The sequence below is a fragment of the Serinus canaria genome, chromosome 3 (assembly GCF_022539315.1).
Source record: "Serinus canaria isolate serCan28SL12 chromosome 3, serCan2020, whole genome shotgun sequence".
Taxonomy (NCBI): Eukaryota; Metazoa; Chordata; class Aves; order Passeriformes; family Fringillidae; genus Serinus; species Serinus canaria.
This window is the reverse complement of record NC_066316.1, coordinates 20,363,715-20,383,728: the sequence shown is the minus strand read 5'-3', so window position 1 is coordinate 20,383,728 and position 20,014 is coordinate 20,363,715. Positions and strand designations below refer to the sequence as shown.

Genomic DNA, 20,014 nt, shown 5'->3' with positions numbered 1-20,014 from the left:
CCCATACAGACAGAAATTTACTTCTTGTCTCCTAAAGGTCTTATTTTCCCCCTGTTATCTCTTCAGTTCTGGGAACTGCTGAGCTTAACAAAGTAAACTTGATTTTAGTTATCACAACAAGCTCAGGAAGCTCTGCAAGGAGCAGAAACCCAAACAACTCCAGTGCAAATACTTAGCCTGAAGCCCTGAAGACTGCTTAACATTTAAAGCCCCACTGCTGCCATGCTGACTTGCTGGTTAGGGTGTTTCAAACACAAATGGGTCATCTACATTTAATGTGAAGTTATACCATAGCTTGTCAAACAAATGGATGTTTATGCCATCATGGGCTGTTCAGGGATTCCAGAGTGGAGCACACAGCTATTATAAAAAGCAAATTCTCTGAAAACTGCACACCTATCTCTTCCCCTCCCAAGGTAACATCTTTAGCTGAAGAGGGATTTGAGAGAGTACAATAAGGAGATCAAAACCCAAGAATGGGTTTTGAGTGCAATGCAATCACAAATACAAGTGCACCTCTGCCTGCTTGAAGTGGCAAGATAATCAAAAACTTTCATTTCACCAGGGACAAAAACCACCAGTGGTTTAGCCAAGAAGAAACAAACCCCATAAGTTGATTAGGGCCAATACCTCCACATTCACACGCACAAAAAAACCCCCAACTGACCAAAAAAGAAACCCATACACTTGTTACAATGTAGTTAAGTAGAAGGTTAAAAAGAGGCCTTCAATCTCAAGTGCTGTGGAACTCAATTTCATTGTCTGTGGTTATTCACAGGACTTCCTCAGGGAGAAACAATACTCGTAGTTGGAAGTGATAAAGCAATTCAATTGCCTAGAGATTATAAACAGAGAGAGGTTCAAACTCCACTTCTGTTCCTCAGCACATATTAGCAGAAGGATTGTTGCAGTGTTGTCTACAGCTTCTTCTCTTCTTAACTAGAGACACTTCATAGTCTAGACCAACTCTGCTTTAGGTGTGTAGCTCCTTCCATCTCACCTTCCATTCTCTCCCCATGAGCAGTCACTAAAACTAAAGGCCTTGGGGCAGAGCTGTTAATGTCTTTGTGTACAAGACTAAAATGGCAACACAACTCTATCAGATTTAAAAGACAAATTATTTCTTTTTTTTTTACCCACCAGTACAGCGTGTGGTGCAATGTGTGTAAAACAGTAGGGAGCTTTGGAAGAACATTAGGGCCTCACTGCATTCCTGAGGCAGCTGCTGATGGTTAAGAGGGCAGGACAAGTGCTTGCAGTGTTACACCTCAATGCCCTGATCCACCACCACTGGAAAGGAAAGGACTCCAACTCCTTCTCCTGTATCTGAATATTAATGCAACTCATTGGCTTTAAGGATGGTACAACTGAAGACTGAGTTACAACCACCTTCTTCTGTATCTTTGCAACAAATGAGTGCATTTTTCTTTTCTTACATTAAACAAAGGAGACGTGCTGAATGATCATTTACTGAAAAATTCCAGGTAATATGAATACACTCCAAATAGGAGTCAAGTTGCAATTCCACTTCCAAATATAAGTCAACCCCTTTGAGACCTGGGGAGAGCGAGACCCAGCTCAGCCCAACACTCCTCCCTGGCATTCCTCCCCAGGCACATGTGTTTGAATGTGTTTATCCACAGAGGCTCAGGTCAGTCCTGTGCCGTAGGAGCATCTCCTGCAGCTGGAACATCCGAAGCAGGTAGCACTCCATGCTGTAAACTGCTCATGCAGCAGGACTGAGAGAGAGGCCTTTCCTGGTCACCGGCTGTTCCTGACTACAGGAAAATGAAAATACAGCACCTCTGCACCTGTTCAGCTGATGGTGAAGGAAGGAAAAGCCATTACCGAGTGACAGGAGACGAAAAACCAAAATCCACTTCAGCAACTCATCCCAGCACTGGTGATTAATCTCACACTCCCACAGCCTGATGCACATTAACCAGATAATTAATAATTTCTTTAGGGACTCCAGCTCGGCAACTGTTTTTTCAACCTGCACAGCATTAAGAGAGAGATGCTGCATTTGTGATCAAACTGCTGGAACTACCAAAATGTTCTGCAGGAACAGTAAAAGCTTCAGAGCAATCTGTGAGCCCAGTTTTACAAGTGACTGTAACATATGTGCAGAAATCAAGGCTGCTCCTTTATCAGTGCAATCACCAGACTCAAAAAATCTGAGCAAGATCAGCATAATAAGAATAATTAACAGCAATGCCCAACTCCATCCCATCCCCATCCTTCTCCAGCAGAAGAGCTACTCAGTATTTTTTTAAACACATTCTGCTTGATGCAGTAGTACAGTATGTCCAATCATGCACTTCGACTATCCTTGGTATGAATAACACATCAAATTCATTTGTCTTACCACAAAAAAGATTAAACAAAAAAACCCCACCCTATGTGTTACGACACATGTGAATTCTACAAGCCAAAGGCTTTCAAGCAATTCAGTGAGGAGGATAGCCACACTTAGCACAGCCCTTGCTAACAACTTTTTGCCACCCTCTGTGCACTCATCCTCCATGCTCAAGGACAGTCACACAGGATCTGAAACACAATACCAAAGTGCTGGCACCACATTATCTCCCCCAGCACTTAAAAATGGACTGCTGAGAAAAATCATGGTAAGTATCCTTTCCGATATTAAACTCTCCAGTGTGTTAGATATATGTCAGTATCCAGTGATTAAGAATGACTGATAACTAATAAATCACACCCACAGGGAGTGACCGGGTATCATTGCTTTCAGCCTCTGAAAAGAAGAGCTAGATTCACAGTTCTGCCTAAGTAATGTTATCTTTCCAAATTAACCATCCTGTGCAACTGCTGCAAGCAAGGAGATGTTCCTTTTTTTTTTTTTTAATTTGCGATGGGCTTCAAAATAGTGAGTTATTTATGCTGCTTTTCTAGTAATAGTTTATTGTTATCATTACTGTGCAGGTAAGGAAACAGAGACCCATCACATGTGAGAGTCTCTAAGCTTCCCCACCACAGAATAGATTCCTAAACAAAGCTTGAACTTGTCCTTTCATCACACAACTACTCTTCCACCTCAGAGAAAGCCACAGCTTTTGGCTACAGCTCAGCAGAGTATCTGCTTTCTAAAAGATATTCTGCTCTTCAGACTCAGGTCCTGGAAATGGGCCCGTGCAGAGCTTTAGCGACAGCCATGCACATCTGCACAACTGACCAGATATTGCCACATGCACCCCAAAGTCTGTTCTAAGACTGGTTTAGTAACAGAGAATGCTTTCTTTTAGTCCAGGCCATGGCTTGATTTGCATTTCCTTTCACATAACTAAATGACAAAGTTCACCAATTCTTTAATCATCTACTTTAGTGTTTATACCACTTGGCTCACCATATTATTTGAGCCCCTTCATTTTCATAGTGTCAGTTACCATTATTCCATTAAATTAAATCCTTTTACAAGCATCCTTCTATAAACATGCACTAGAGATAACATAGCCACATGGTGAGGACTCACAGACTACAGTAAGCAGATTACACCTGTCTTGATTTTCGATGTAGCTGTCGGCAGAGTATATTCTCCCATCAAACTGCACACAGATCTCCTCATTAAAGCTACAGGGGAGAATAATTACAGAACAGTACTTTGCAGTTTACCAATTGGTCTTGCATACATAATGGCTTATCAAAGAAAAATTGTGTCCTCCAACAGCTGGGAAAATATTTTAATTGTTATTAGTATTATCATAAAATAGCCAACATTTTAAACTGTCCAACAACTTGCCTCCTGTATGCAAAACAGACAGAGGTGATCGCGTCCAAAAAGGTCTTTGACTCCCAGCCCATAAACAGAATGACTTTTCCCTTTACAAACACTCCATTCCCCAACCTTCTGTTCCACAGTAAAATTCTCTCCTCCTGAGAAATTATGCTGATTGCAGAATAAGCCTTGAAAGCAAATGGGTGGTTTTCTGGATCTCTTAAGCCCTGGTGCTGAGTGCTAAGCATCACATTCCCCCACATCCTCCCCTAGATGGCGAAACAGGGAGTCTGTCAGGTCCCCACCATCCTTCTCCTACCAGTGAGGGTCTCAGTGGCAGCCTGTTTATCTCCAGCCGCATCTGAGGTTTCCTTCCAGCCCTCAGCACCACCCGCAGGTCTCCTTGCTTGGCAGCTGGCCAATGAGGTGCTGCCTATCCCAGATAAAGGATGCTGGAGAGGCTGCAAAAATCTGCAGAGGGAAGCAACCTCCTGGTGCTTCTGTCCCTGGCCTTTCACAATCCAGAGCTGAAACATCCAGAATATACTGAGCTGGTAGTCCTGTGGAGCATCAGGAAGACTGATTTTTCACCCATGTTGATAGCTAAAACATCTGACCTTTGTTTGTGCTAATGGATAAAAGGCAAAACCATTTTTGGATGCTATTTGCATTCCAAGATCCCAACTGTTAGGACCTTCAGCTCCACTCAGCAACCAAACCCATCGCTCTTCAGGCACCACTTCTGAATACCAGCTCTTACTCATCACATGACAGACAACAGAAGAGGAAAAAGCCCAGACATGAGAAGAGCCAAATTCTTCAGATGAAAAAGTCAAGTTAGCTTTGCTAGCTTTCCCTGCCAGCCCAGAAGCAAACCCTCCTAAGCACATATTTGGGGCCCAGCAAGATGTCCTGACATGCTCTCCTACTCTGCTCAACCAGGAACTAAGATCTGAGAACTTCAGCAACAAGAGAACATGCTGCTGGACCAGTCCCACGTATTTTGGTTCTCCCAGATTTTTACACAAACACTCCAAAAGGAACCTTTCTGTACAAGCAGCCCAACAGCCACCTTTTTCCAGCTCTGGGGGACAGTGACACAAGCCGCCTCAGCAGGCAGAGGGACACTCACCATGCAAACACACCTGTGTGCGGCATTAAAACCACCAGAGAGCAAAATCACTCTCTGAAACAGCTCTCAGTACCAGCACTGCAAAGGATTTGCTGCTGCACTTTACCCAGCTGCACCTCCCAGATGAGCTGGCACGCTGCAGCCTTGCTTCCAGTCTCTCTCAGCTCCTCACTCCTAACAGGGACACGGCCACTAAGGAAGCCAGGCAGAAAACCAAGTGGAGCAGAGCCTGCTCTGGCCAGCAGGAGCCCATGGCTGCTCCTATGAGCTTGGAAACCTTTGGGTTTCTCTTTGAGAACTCCCCATTTGCAAGGCTGCACCTCATGCTCCAGGGTGGAGCTGGCTGCAGGCTTAGCCAGATCACCCAGCCTGACCTCCTGTGCAAACACTGCCCAGTAACCTTCACCCATTTAAACACTGCTTTCAACTCAGCAACTCCAGCATTTTTTCTAATTAGCAAGTGTGGGTAGAAAGAAATCCTGGACATCTCAATCACTGCTCACTTTCCACAGGGAGGGAAAAAAAAAAAAAAAAAAAAAAAAAAAAAAAAAAAAAAAAAAAAAAAAAAAAAAAAAAAAAAACAAACAAAAAAAAAAAAAACCCACCCAAACTTTCTGTCTCTGCTGCAAACCTCACAAATTTTGCAAACTTGTTCCTGGGGTCCCAGCATGGGCAGAAACCACCCTGTGACCACCACCACCAAGAAGGGTGTCCTACAAGGGGAGCTGGGCAGCCAGGCCCAGCAGTGACAACACAGGGACCCAAGGATGTTTTGTTCTGTTTACCCTTTATTCCTGGGGCTTAATTCTTATTTCAACTCTCCCTCATAGAGCAGTCTCACCACAGAGAAGTCAAAAATAGCTTTGCCATCAATTGCCACAGTAGCAAAGTTTAGTCCTTTGGAAAGATTTTCCTTGACTTCACTAGCTCTGGACCAAAACATTTATCAGGAAAAGCAGATTAGCTATAATAGCTTGCATTAAAAATACAAATACCTCACAAAAACTGTGCTTGTTAAGTTTCAGAGGTCTTTAGAAAGCTTTTCCTTTCACTGTTGTCCCCTGACACTACTGACTATGCATATTCAAATCCTCCATTCAAAGGTATTCTGCAGTAAACCAATCCTTTTTTAATTGCCAGAACACATATCCCACGACTTTTCAGAAGAACTGAGTGTTTAATGTGTCTTTACAAAAGATCATAATTCCACTTTCCTGTTCTTACTAGAAAAACAAGCCAGCCTGGCAAGTGGAGAGGAAGGTGTAAGACTACTTCTTACTAAGACCTAATATACAGGATTAACTGGAAATTGCCAAATTAGGAAACATGCTTTCCTGGATGGAGAGGGAAGGGTAAATCATATCCACCCCAGACAAAGACTGAAGGGAAAGGGAAAAAAAGAACTATCAGCTGAGTGGAGAAATCTGTCACAGATATTTCAGTAGATCAGGACTCTGACTGTATATCAGAGAAGAGAAGCCCTGATCAAGTCACATGCCCTTTACTATAGAAGATAAGATCAAAAGGTTTCAAAGGAAACTGATGGTGACAGTTTCTTCATTTGTATGCAATGTGACATACCAGATCCAAACTGTTGGCTACTTTTTGAACTATTTGTCAGGGGAGAGAAATTATTATTTTCTTTTATATTTTACTTTCAAGAACTCTTAGTCATTTGGGGGTTCTCCCCCCTGCTCTGTTTTATTTTTCAGCCAGGATTCAAACGTTCACCTTTGATGTAATATTTTTGCTGCACATCAGAATAGCTATGCCAAGCTTCAGAAGGACAATTAAATACAGAGAATGAAAAGGATTACATCACTTCAAACATGAACTTTTAATAAAATTATTCTAAAGTAACATCCCTGGTGATGATTATTTTCTTTTCCCTGTATCTTCTATTTCACTCTTTCCATGTGTTTGCAACAATTCAAATTATTGCCAGGCTAGCAGCTGTAGTTGACTCGAAGCCATCAGCTTACATACAAGCAGAAGTATTTCTCCCTGTTTCTCACTGCTTCTGACAAGAAAAGTGTTAAATATAACTGTGTAAGATCACAAGTTCCTTGTATAGCCAATAGGCTGTCTAACAGTTATATTCACATGGCAAATAAGTAAATGGGGGACTTGTGACTAGCTCAGCTTCTCCAGGGCGCAGACCTGATGGATTTCAGCCCAGCATTCCCTGCTGAAGTGCAAAATCTGCAGTTGCTCATTATATGTTAGTAAACTTGCTCTAAAACCATGCCCTTCTTTCCAAAAAAAGGTACCAAACACCTTGTCAAAGTTCATCTGTGGCACTCAGTATTCATGAGCCAGTGATATGTGTAAGGTAATAACATTCTCCCCAAAGTGTTGTGAAACATTCAGAAACTGCAGTGGCTGCAGCCACGTAAGTATCTGAGACAGCCAGACACGAAAAAATACGTTGCAGTCTCCTGGGTGAAGGAGAAGGTACTCAAACCACAGGAAAGCAATACAACCTCCACTTCTAGCTCTGGCACAGCCCAATAGATCAAATTTTAAAGTTGTAGCATTTGGTTTCAAATGTGACAAACATTTTAAATGTTTCAAGCTCTTATATAAATCCTTGAGAATCCTGGAATCATGCTAATAAAGGATGCTGAATTTAAGGACTCAAGCCTAAGCCCCTTTAAACACAGCAGGGGAAAGAAATAGCTCTTCCAACAATATTTTTCTCAGTTAGGCCAAATATTTTTGAAGTAAATTGTTTGGAATACATAGCTTACGTGTATGAGTCTATTGAGAGTTTACACAGATATTTATAGAGAAATTACTGCAGTACACAGATTTAGAGTCACTTAGAAAGTCTTAAAAAGCAAACAACAATACCTTGAGTGCATAAAGCTGCTGTCAGAAACTCCTGTCAGGGAAGTTTTTTCCCCAAACCATCACCTGCTCTCTGTCCATGCAGCCCAGACCTTCCTCGGGGCTGTTGTGACATCCCTTGTCGAGCAGCAAGAGGAAAAGAGCTGCACCTTCCCCACCAGGTTCCCAGCTCCTCAGCCAGCCCTCAGGGCTCCTGCTCCAGCCCTGCTCTCCCAGAGCTGCAGCTGCAGTCCATCTGCATCTCCTCCTCTGACACACACCAGAGCAAACATGCCTACAGTCTCCCTTGCTACTGTACCAAAGCCTTGTGATTCATTATTTTTACGTTCTTGAAGCAACATAAATCACAAAATTCAAAATCCACATGAGGAAGTCACTCTGGTGTGACCCAGCACTCACCTCTCCCACCTGTGCTGACCTGAAGACCATTGCACCAGGAAATATTTCACCAAGTGATTTTTCCTCCCTCCCCGTGGGTAAATTCTAGCTCTGAATTTCAAAAGCTGTCACTAACACACAAAAAGCTGGAATAAATCCCTCTCCAGGACATGCAAACATGCTCAGTTTCACGTGACTTGCAGCTGGCCTGAAGAGCTTGCACCCTGCCCCACACATCACTAGCTGGTTGTGCAATGAGACCATGTTTCATAGGCACAGCCCTGCAGCAAGCAGCCCTGGTTGCAAAACACCCCATAATTGACATTCTAACTCACATTATCTGCCATGCATCTGCAAGGTGCCTGCTAGGGGCAACTTGCCCCCTGCTAGGGGCAAACCTCAAATAAGAGAGCAAACCTTCAGGAGAAATAGAAATTGAAAATGCAAACTCAGACTGGGCATGGATTTGAAATACAGACTGGTATGGATTTTAAATTCCTGACGAATTCATAGGAGATATGAAACCTAAAGAGGGTAAAGCAATCCCATAGGCATAAAAAAACCACACACATATATCTATACACACAGATGCAGCAGTCTTACCACCCAACTTCTGACACCACACTCAAAGAGAGAAGCTATTCTTCCTTGGCTCTCTCAGCAGAGGAACAACACAGCAAGAAATCAGCTTTTCCAGAGGTGCTCAAGAGTTAAAGCCTGGAGAAGGTGCCCCCCTGAAGTGGCTACTGACCTGCATTAGGAGTCTGACAGGTATAGGGAGCTCTTCTCACACTCTCAGCAGGTGGCCCAGGCCTGAGCAGACTGAAGTGGATGCTGGTTCACTTGAGTACACAGGGCTCTAAGGAACTAAAATTCATCTGCTAGCTGAAACTGTCCCCGCTACAGAACAACACCTTCCAGAGGCAGACAGGCTTTCAGTTATCATTAACTGAGTCAGTCATTCAGGGTCAAGTGCAGCCAGGTATGAATCAGCACCACCAGGCTTTTAAAGTAGGTGTTAAAACCCAGGTAAAACTCATCCCCTCCTTCCCCAGGTGCTAAGCAAACCACTGTTTTACCCCTGTGCTGCTGGGTGGGCTTGTGGCTTCTGCCAAAGAGGAGGTGAAAGTGATGACTGCAACTGGGAAAGACTGGATACACCCTCCCCCATGGGAACAAGGGCATGAGGGATAGCTCACTTTGTATTGTCCAGCAAGGCCAGTGGGTTTTCTCCCCTGTGTAGGTGTTGTGTGTTTGTTCCATGCCAAGGAGATGGAACAATTAAGACGTGCTCAATACCCTTCTGCCGCCCACTCAGTGTAACACCTTAGTCATCAAATCGTTCTATTGTGCTGCTCAATACTTTCTATAACAGTAGGAATATGAGAGTATGTCCAAAGATAGCAATGAACACACAAGGTAATTATTTTTAAGCTTGCTAATCACAATCAATAGTTTCTTAGCAAAAACTGATGAGCTGGAGTTGGCTCCTATTTTTAACCAATAAGAGATGCAGTCAAGACTTGAATTACACCATCGGGCAAGTCTCCAAACTCCTAATGACTGCCAGCCAAGAGAAGGATGGGTCCTTGGTGGGTCATACTCCCTTCCCAAGCATGGTATCAAAGCATTTTTTCCAGAGACTATGAAGCCAGAAGTGGGTTGTAACTGCTGGATGACTTCACCGAAAACACCACACAAGAATCCAACTCCATACATCAAAAAGGAGTTATACAATTCTTAAAAAGCCTGAGGATGTTTACTTGAAGAGTTTGAAGTTTTGTAGCTGTCATATAAAAGATAAAATCCTCGTAGAACAGCGCCATGTGCCTTCCAGGGGTGTACAATTAGGAACAGATGAATACAAGTTGAAGATTCATTAGAAAGCTCACACCCTCTCATTATTTTGGTAGGATTTTCCTTAAACTAACATTTCTAATGTTTTTCAATCCCTTGACTTTTTTTTTTTTTTAATTTCCAAAGTCCTAAATTTCTTTGTCACTTTTGGGAAATTTCTCAAGTCTCAGCCACTCTCAGGAAGGTGTTACCCCCCCCCCCCCATCCCCCCCACACACACACAAAAGAACCTAAAATCATTCCCAACATTCAACACTGCAGCAATAATTCCCTCTTGGAAGAAGAAACATGTTTTCATTTGTTTTGTTTCTTCTCTCCACTGATTAAAAGCAACAATGAGTCCAAAGGAATAGTACAATACCATCAAGTGTAATTGTTGCCTCTCACAACAAATGTGAAGGGGATCAGGAAACACACCCACCCTTGATTACTGGGAAAATATCAGGGATAAAAGATATCAGCAGGGGCAAGTAATTCTGTTCATCAGCTTACACAGATGAAGGTAAGAGAGACCAGCACCAACCCTCCGTTCATTAACTGGATGGAATTACAGCAGTTCAGGGGTTGCAGAATTACACAAGGAATTAACACTCCCTTCATCTTCCTGTCATAATACCTCCAGTTTGGGATATTTTCAACTTTGGTTCTGGTGTCTGCTGCTGGATGAAAGTGGCTGAGTGATGAAGGCCTCCATCAGGTGTGCAGTTGGGTTGGCACCTCTCAAGGAGGGACAGCAGCCCAGTGGTACAAGAACACAGCTTGGCCATGCCATAATTTCCAGGCATCTAAAATGATCAATGCTTTCTGTGCTAGAAAGAGTGACACTGCTGTCTGTACTCAACAGAGGTTTTTGAAGCCTCCTCCCAAACATTATATGCAGTGTCAGTGTTTATTAAAGATAACTAATGCCCTAACACTTTATTTACTTCTGTTTATTGCTATTTTAGCAAGAGTCACCAGAGAGTAGCTATGCTTCTGGTCCACCAGGGTTCTTTAATCACTGTTAGTAGGTAAAATCATGTGTGACAACTAATCCAAAAAGCAGATTATATTTATTTTGGCTACAGTGGCTTGCAATTCGTTAAAATCAACAAAGCCTTTTCATTAGCCCCCTGCTGATGTCCTAAAACCAGATATTTCAAGGGTCTCAAAGCACAGAGCTACACACGTGCAGTAAAGCTGGGGCTGACAGACTTGCCGTTGCCATACTTACCATAAAATCTTATTAAAAACAACAGCAAACTTCTTATTTTCTTTCATAAGAGGACTTAATTTATGATCTCAAATTCCAAAATTAAAATCTTAGAGGAAGGACTTCTTACATTTCAAGAAGCACACGTGAAGCAACAATAAAATCATCAGTTAATTACTTGCTCAGGGTTGTGTGTTGTAAAAAAAAAGCTGCTGTAACACTGTAAGAAGTGAGATTACAGGTTCAGCAAGTCTAAATATTAGCCTACATGCTTGCTGAGCCTCCTACATTCTGGAACCACATTTGAATAACTGAACTTCTAGTTAACAATGTGATCTTGCTGTTCTCATTCTTTGTGATATCGTGTCTCTGGCCTTGATCTCCTGATGACAGTGCCTCAGACCCATGATCATGAAGACATACACTTGGAATCACAGAGGATCAGAACAGATCCACACAAAAGTTACAGGGCTCTGTTTCTTCTCTAATCTCACTACTCTTCTAACGGTGCCAGGAAGTTCACAAATCCAGAAGAAGCTTTACCATAACCACCAAGGGCCAGCATTCAAACAAAATAGGAAATTGGTGCATTAGAAGGCCACATAATTGATTTATAGATTTATATATATATATATATATATATATATATATATATATATATATATATATATATATATATATATCCACACTGATTTACATCAATGAAGTTTCTCCTCTCTTGTTATGAATTTACTGAGTGACATACACACTTTTGGTCACTATCCTTACACCCCCATTCGGAGAAATGACTTGAACAACACCCTTGCCACTGTGAAAAAAGCCACTCCTGACCCCCACTGCATCCTACCATGCAGATGTATTTATTTCCCACAGCTGGATGTAGATGTGGATCTGCTTTGCAAATTTTCATGTGTACTGCTGAAGTGGAGTCCTTGTTTGTCCCCTAAGCACAATCTTGAACATTGTCAAGGCCGATTATTAGACATCACTTCACACCAGCCCTTTCCAAATCCGCAGATCTCCAGTGGTTTAGAGGGAAGCCGAGAGCAGTCCTTTAGTGAGAGAGCCATTCCTAAACACCCAAACCAGCACGGTGCCAGGCTGCCCCTGAGACAGGAGGGTCACTTCATGCCCCTCAGTGCCACTGTCCTCCAGCTGGCTGCAGCCTCTCCAAGTTCACACGCTGAACACAACAAGCCGGCTGCTGAAGCAGAGAATAAAACCCAGACTAGAAGGAAAACCAAGATACAAAGCTTTTCTCCAGTGGCTAATCAGAGTTCTGTCCACAGGGAAAACTGAGCCCCATCTGATATACAACTTACTGTTTTGGCTCTCCATAATTAAAACTATTGTTGCCATGGCAATACAGAGGCTGTTGAAAATACATGCACGGCTCATGTCATGCCTCTTTGGTGATACAATTTGTTGTCCCAGTCTGGCTTGTGCCAGGATGGAACAAAGCGTGACTCGGAAATAGTTGACTTGACAAGGTTTGTTATTTAGGAATCAGACTTTGGGTGTGCTGTGAGACCACTTTCTCAGGCTCCCTAACATGACCTCTAATCCTGTCAAAAGTCAATAGCAGTTTTAAGGATAATTGCAAAAAGAAGAGTTCTGATTCTACACTACTAAATTTCTTAAAGCATTATAAAGAAAGATTTTTTTTTTTTAAGGTATAGAGAATGATAAAGAACCAATCAGAAGGATTAATATACATATTCTTAAAATACAAAATTAAAGATACAAAAGATAAGATACAAAACTAAAATGCTATTGGTTCAATACCACAAACACGCCCAGTTTGGTCAGCATTTGTTTATTAATCTGAAACTGTGATCTCCACTGAGCATGTTTTAATCAAGCAGAATTTACAGGTCACTCAATGACCTCTGAACAGCAGCAAGTAATCTCCTGTTGAGGAAATATCATCAAACACAACTCTTTCTGTAGATACACACCTATACAGGCATTACCCACACAGACACACCAAAGGGTTTTTTTATAGGATGGGACAACAATTTTAGTTTTGTGACTTGCAACCCAGTCATTTCTCATGTGGAAATCTCTAATAGGATTCCTGAGGTGCACAAGAGCTTAGTCATGTGGAAAATTTACACATGCAACTGTGACTTTTAAGCAGTTGTATGGGAATATCTGCTACAACAAAAAGGTGAGTTGCAGAGACTTAGGTAAAAATTTCATTGATGCCAAGGTCTTTTGACAACAGTCAGAGTTTTGCTTCTTTCTGGAATGGAAAGCTTCATATGGCCCAAGAACAAACCAAGAGAGATGGCTGTGAGCTGGAAAGTAGGCCAAGAAGGGGTGAATGAGATCCAGGAGAGCCACCCAAGCAAGGAGGCAGGCACTTCTTTTATCACCTGGACTACTATGGCTCTTTTATTTCTGCAAAGCAAAATACTTTCTATTATACAAATCCCAACATGAAGTTTGTGTACAAATGCTTCAGCTGCCACGTGGCCCCTGTAAGATCAATTATAGATAAGGGGATGGATCATGGAAGATCTCTGGGACCATCAGGGTTAAGCAGCAAGACAGAGCAGGGAGTGTAGAACAAGGGAGTTCAGCAATGGCATCTAGGGAGAGGGTCTGGGAACACCTGCTTCAGAGAATTGATTCCACATGGACACTCTCTTCTCAGAGAGCAGCAAAAGAAATCTGGGCAGCTCCCTGAAGAACAGATGCAGCACAAAAGTCCAAAGAGGACGGTTCAGGGGATGCCTTAAAGGCAGAAGGTGATGGGAGTAATGATCGTGTAGGTGTATTTAACAGCAATACAAAAATTCTAAACCTAACACCTTACCCCACACTGTTTTCCCCAAAGAAAGAGGAGAGGTAAAACAAAAAGGCATCACAGCAGTTGGACACATCACTTTATACACTCATGGATAGAGCTCAGATACTCTGGTTATTAGCACATGATAAAATTCTATAAAAAAACCATGTGGCTATGGGAAAAGAATTGGAGGAAAAACTAATGGGCCAGAAGAACAATAAACTGGCAGATGGGAGGTCCCAGCTCAAGAAGAATTTGAAGGAATGGAGAGATGTATTCTTGGAAGAGGAAGGGTACATCAGGTAGCTGACATATTGAGTTTCCAGGAAAGAGGGGAGAGTATTAATGACAGTGCAGCTGACGGTTTCAGCAGCTACCAACGAAATGATTTGCCCTTCTTTTTCAGCTGAAGAGGTGACAGTGTGGATATGGCAGCTGATTTACATACATCATCATAACTTCCATAGGAATATCAGATTTCTTTATAAGGACTTGTAGTACCAGCTTTGCAGGTCAGTGTCAATGTCTAACAGAGCCACTGGACACAAAGGGGAAGATTCAGAGAGGCACTGAGGTGCCTGAAACAGGGCTTAACCTGAATTTAATTGCCTAATTATAAAAAGATTCCAAAATCCCCTGCTTCAGTAACTGTAAATGCATAAGGTTAACATTTATGACCACAAAGACCAGTGGAAATCAATTGCTGCTACCCTGGCAGCTGTGTGCCTGTCACCTCTCTAGGCTCACTCCACTGCGATTCGGATCCAGGTCTCTCAACACCTGAAGGGGCCCAGACCCAAAGGTGAGCTTGGGCTTCTCTGATCACGTGCCAGGAGTGCCCTCTTTCCTCAGCCCTGCTTTTTGCCAGTGCCTCTCCAATATGAAATACCCAAGTTCTGACATAACAGCACACTGGCTTCTGTGCAAGGCACCCGTCATGAACCAGCCAGCCGACGGCACAGGCACAATCTCTGCTTTGGTTCAGCCCACAGCAAAAGGGTTTTTTTATTTTTTAGGGATTACCACACACTAAATTGAAGTACATAAGGTAGCCAAAGGGATAACTGCATATTGCCCTAGAGTTTCTTTTCAGTTTGGGTGATGTTAGCACACCAAACACAAAACTGTTTGCAGGATTGGGCCCTGACTGTACGCCAACCCTTGCCCAGCATGAGGAACAAGGAACAGGCACCAAGAAAGCTCCAGAACAGCAATTTCCTCGCTTAAGCCAGGTTTAGTAATATATCAAGGCTTTAGAACATATAAAACAATTAAGGGACCAGCATGGTGTTTGATATTCTTTCCAGTCAGACTTTAATATGTTCTCACCATTTGCAGATGTCCCATCTATTTATGATGTCCTTTATGGCATGTAGATTTTGTTACAACAAAAATTCAGGTTGTGGATTTTTGCCAGTGGCAAGCTGATGTTGCTCAGAGCAGCATTAAAATGCTATCATGCTGTTAGATTAAGCAACCTATTTTCTCTACTAGCACAGATTGTACTTTAGTTTCGCCCTTACACCTACCAAATTGCTGTTTCTTGCAACATTTCCTTTTGAAGGTAGTTGCCAATCTCCAAACCTATGCTATTTTCACCAAATGAAAGAGAAGTTTATAAAGGAGTACAACAAAAGCAGGAGCTGGACCTCTTTGCAAGAGTGTTTTTCTACTTAAAAAAAATTACTAGAAAAGAAAAAAGCAGTAAGGAAAAAAACAGTCAGCCGCATTTCTTCTCTACTTTTAAACAGGACTCCTACCAGGTGACTCACAAGATATTGCCACATGTGTTAATATGAAACAGGTTTTATAGAATAAGTAGCTCTGGTATGTACCTTGTACATATACCTGGTCCTAAACTTGCTGACATAACAACACCTAATGATTTAACACTTTTTCTCCCTTTGCTCCTATTTTTAAATTTTCTTTTGAAAATCTCCCATCCCTGCCCTTTTTTTTTGCCATTTGTCCAATTCGGGGCATTTTCAGCTGTAGTTCTTTAAAGGGAATGGTCCATGATGGGGACAATGAGACCAGAAACAGGCACAGTCCAATGCGGATACAGGCATTTCAGCTAGGGCACTTCTAGGACTTTAAATATAAATACTAAATGGGCTGCAGCAGTAATAATAAAAAAAACCTGCAAAAAGAGACCAAACTACAAGAAACCATCACATCGATTAGCTGATTAGTTTGCCAGTGAGTGATTAGTCAGAAAGACTGGAATTAGTCAGTGAAGCCCTGTCTCCCATGAATAAAATGTGGGGAGGACACTCTTTCCCACCCTCGGTGACAGATGATATCTGTTTTCTCCTTCGAGTTTGAATTTAAGAGCCACTGAAGCTCAGCAAGAGTATATTCTGGCTCAAATGAGCTGAAAATTGCATTCAATTTGAATTTCAAAACGAGAGGAGAAGGAGGAATGGGGGGAGAGGGAGGGAGCGAGCTCAGCAGGACCCATCACACCAGGTCCCTCTTGCAGCAGGTCCAGCTGCACCCAGGCAGGCTGCAGAGCTGAAACGCAGGGCATGATGCAAAGGAAAGAGCATTGCTGGACAACAGCCCAGTTCCAGTTTAAAAATAAACGTTTTGCTGTCAGGATCAAAGCAAACTCTGCTTTTATGTATATTACAAGCTGTATGTTCAGAAGAAAAAGATTCTTCTGGTTACTTGAGGGGAGAGAGGCATTGGGAAGTAGAGCTGGCCAGAGGGAGGGGTGTGTACCCAGCTTTTCCACTAGAAAATCCTCAATAATTCAGACTAATCTGAAAGTACTTGCCATCCCCTAGCATAGAGCATATACACTGAATGCATGCACTGCATTTTCCTTAACAGAAGGTTCATTTAAGGTTACATTTTTTAGCGTGGGGTAACATTTAATTTATGTCTTTGTGGGTGAAGGGATTATTTCCCCTTCCCTTTGTGCATTAAATTTACAGTTATATCTGATGACACTGAAAGAAATGGAGTTATGCTTGCAACCCAAATATATCCTGCAATTTGATGGCATGATAGCTGTTGGTCTCTTTAATGCAACTGATAATGTCCAATAGCCAATCTAAAAATGATAACATACCAAATCAAGAGATTCTTCAGCAAATTTCTTACCAACTTCAGTGTGCAATTTGACCCAAGGGTCTGCAGTAGTAATAAAATAATTACAATTAATCATGAGAAATAATTAATAACTTAAGGATTAAAATGTGTCCATTTATACACTCAGGATCAGCATTTTCAATGTACCCTTGAGAGGCTTTTAGCTTCCCTTCCTAAACAGAATGTTTGCAGTAGCATTTAGAACTGGAGAGTTCAGCTATCAGAAACTGGCTACTAATTTGGCTCATGGTATTTTTTATATGGCATTATGTTCACAGATAGAAGGGTCCCTATTACACCAATAACCCACTCATATCCTCTGATGCAGCTGATATTTCAAAGCACAATGTTTTTATCACAAGTTTTTCCTCTTTTTTCCAACTAAGTGTTTTTTGCATTGATAAATCAGTAAATTGCCAACTTTACACACGCAGAGGATGTGAGTCAGGATCCAAATCCAAAAGAAAAAGAAAAACCAAAACATGAGGACAATTTTCCTGGCCATTGCATTAAATAAAAGCTCCCAGGTAACAGAGTCAAGCACACACTATTAGATATACCTTGCTATGCTGTGCCTTCAGCAAGGCTTAGATTTCCCTCTATGGCTAAAGACTGTATTAACACCCAAAGTGAGCCAGTGCTGTTTTTAAGCTTTTCCCATCACCAAAGTAATTCTTAACCTGCTCTTTTGGCAGATAAAGAGACAATTGGAACATCTCTAAATCCTGTTTGCAAACTTTGCACTACACAGAAGGTTCCAAGTACTGCAGGCACTTGGATAAAAATGTGTAAGCACTCACGACCACTTAAAAAAGACCCTACATCTCTTTGTGCACTGCACTGGTCAGAGGAACTACTCAGAGCACTTTGGAGATATCCAAATATGCAATTGTATGCCTCACTCTGGAAGGCATTTTTGGATACTATTGTTTCAAGTTTCATTCTTGCATTGCCTTCTTTCTGCCTTGATTGTAACGCTGCAGAAATACTGATTTCCCAGCTCCACGTTGCCCCTCAAATGCTGTGGTTTCCCTAAATGCACACCCCAGAGGTTCATTTCTGGAGGGGAAGAGGAGAAATACACAGGCCTGTCTCCAAAGAAAGCTTTCTCTGGAAATCAGATTGTCTGCCATGCTTACTTTACAGTGCTTACTTTACTCACTTTACAGGAGGGAGAACAATAAATATGCAAAATACATGGCACATTCCTGACAGATCAATCTTCATACTGGAGCTTCCAGATCTAACACTACTAATAAGAAACAATAAGGGTATTTGCCTGATGACAGCATTGCACGAAGCAGCACCACGGCTTCCAGTGCAGAGCCAAGCCACGTCCGGTCCGCTCTGGTCCATCTGCACCTACTCATGTGGACATGGCCCTGCTGGTGCTCTGCTCTTCCAGCTGGGAAGGCCCTGCCTGATCCCGCTATGGCTGTGGGCGCTCAAACTGCTCCGCGGCCGGAGCACCGTGAGCGGGCAGCGAGGAACGCCGGGCCAGCGTGGGTGACAAGCATGGCATCAGAGGAAATACTTGGCAATTTCTCCAAGGGACTGGACACAAGAGTAGTTTAGCTGAATGACATGTGTGCCCACGTAAGGCGGCAAGGTCACGAAGACCTTATGTTATGTTACTTACTAGGTGAGTGCTGGTTTCACGCACTAAAATATTGTATCAAGAGGTGACCTGCAGGAGGACTTGCCTGCTTGGAAAAAAAATAAAAGTTCCCTATTTTTTTTTCTATCAGTCCCTTTTATAGTTTAACATTGCTTATTCAACATTGCATAATTAACATTATGAAACATGGGCATACCTCACAAAGAAAACCTAAGAGGGGTGACAATTTCACACAGAAGCCACCTTCTGAAACTCTTCTTCAGTCTTTTAACTCGCTATCAAAACTGCAGAGGCATGAAGCCATGGACTGCAAACCAGAGTATGAATGCAAAACTCACTCGATGTAAACTCTGCCACTGTTTTCTCCTCTGCAGTATTTTACACCAAAAATGTTTTTACTGCAGCAATATTCGGTGTAAGAACATCTTGCCTCTCAAAGCCAAGACAAAAAAAGGAGAAAAATATTGCTGGGTTTTCTCGTTGTTAATTTGGCCCACACTGATTTTTGAATAATTTAAAAGGTAAATGATAAAGGGTGTATCTTTAAAGATGACATCACAGAGCTTTGGCAAATCCATGCTGTCCACAAAAACGGCTTATTCCATGGAAACAGCATTACTCTCAGAGATGGCATGGCAAAACCTGCATACAACCACCTCTGTGGAAAACACTGCCCCAGGGGTGCCCTGAGAAGAGGACATCCCTAGCAAAGAGGAGTGGGATACACACAAGTCTCCCCAGTGCCTCTCTTGGTACTGATTCCAACCTCAAATTGTTAAGGTCCATCCCTGGCTGTCATGGCACAAGGTTGCTGATGATTTATTAAGAGCTCTTAGCTCTATCAGACAGTTTACAATTAACAGCTTCTATTTTCTTAAATATAAATAAATACATAAATGAAATCAGAGCTGCTAAGTGCTGGGTGTACCCAAATGACATCATCGGCAACTGCCAGTCACCCAGGCTGCAAAAATAAATAAGGGATGGGAGCAGGGGGAGCCGAGGGGGAGGCAGCGTATTTACTCAATCAGTACCTATTTTTGAATTTCCTTCAAGCTGGCTTGGACCAAGAGCCATCAATTATTTAAAAGAAGTAACATGATGCTTCCTTTGTTGAGGCAAATCTGCAAGCAGACCCCAAGAGAGAATAAAAAATGAATTAGGCAGAATTTATTAGTGCGCTAGAAGAAAACAGATTCAGCTATCAGAGCTGACTGTGCTTTTAAAAATAGTTTATTTCTGCCCATGAACAACAGTTTCTGTCTTTCTCCCTTACCCCAATATATCCTCAATAATCTCACCTCTCCCCTATCCTTACATTTCCTTTTTTCTTTTTCAAGAGGGCATAACACTGAAAGAGGCAT

At 42.2% G+C, this 20,014-nt stretch overlaps 1 protein-coding gene across 16 annotated transcripts in view; it reads right to left on the bottom strand.

Moving 5' to 3' along the window:
* The window catches only part of ESRRG (estrogen related receptor gamma), a 393,435-nt gene that overhangs the window by 273,938 nt on the left and 99,483 nt on the right, over positions 1–20,014 (bottom strand). Inside the window, exon 1 of one of the 16 annotated variants that reach the window (XM_018921271.3) lies at positions 8,115–8,256. The exons of 14 other annotated variants lie outside the window; for them this stretch is intronic. Coding sequence is in view for 1 of the 2 variants with exons in the window: in XM_018921263.3 (XP_018776808.1) it covers positions 8,115–8,144 (30 nt within the window). In the remaining variant the exon portion in view is untranslated. Of the gene's footprint in view, positions 1–8,114; positions 8,257–20,014 lie in introns of those variants that run through there. One more of the 16 variants, XM_018921263.3, reaches the window with a different exon arrangement.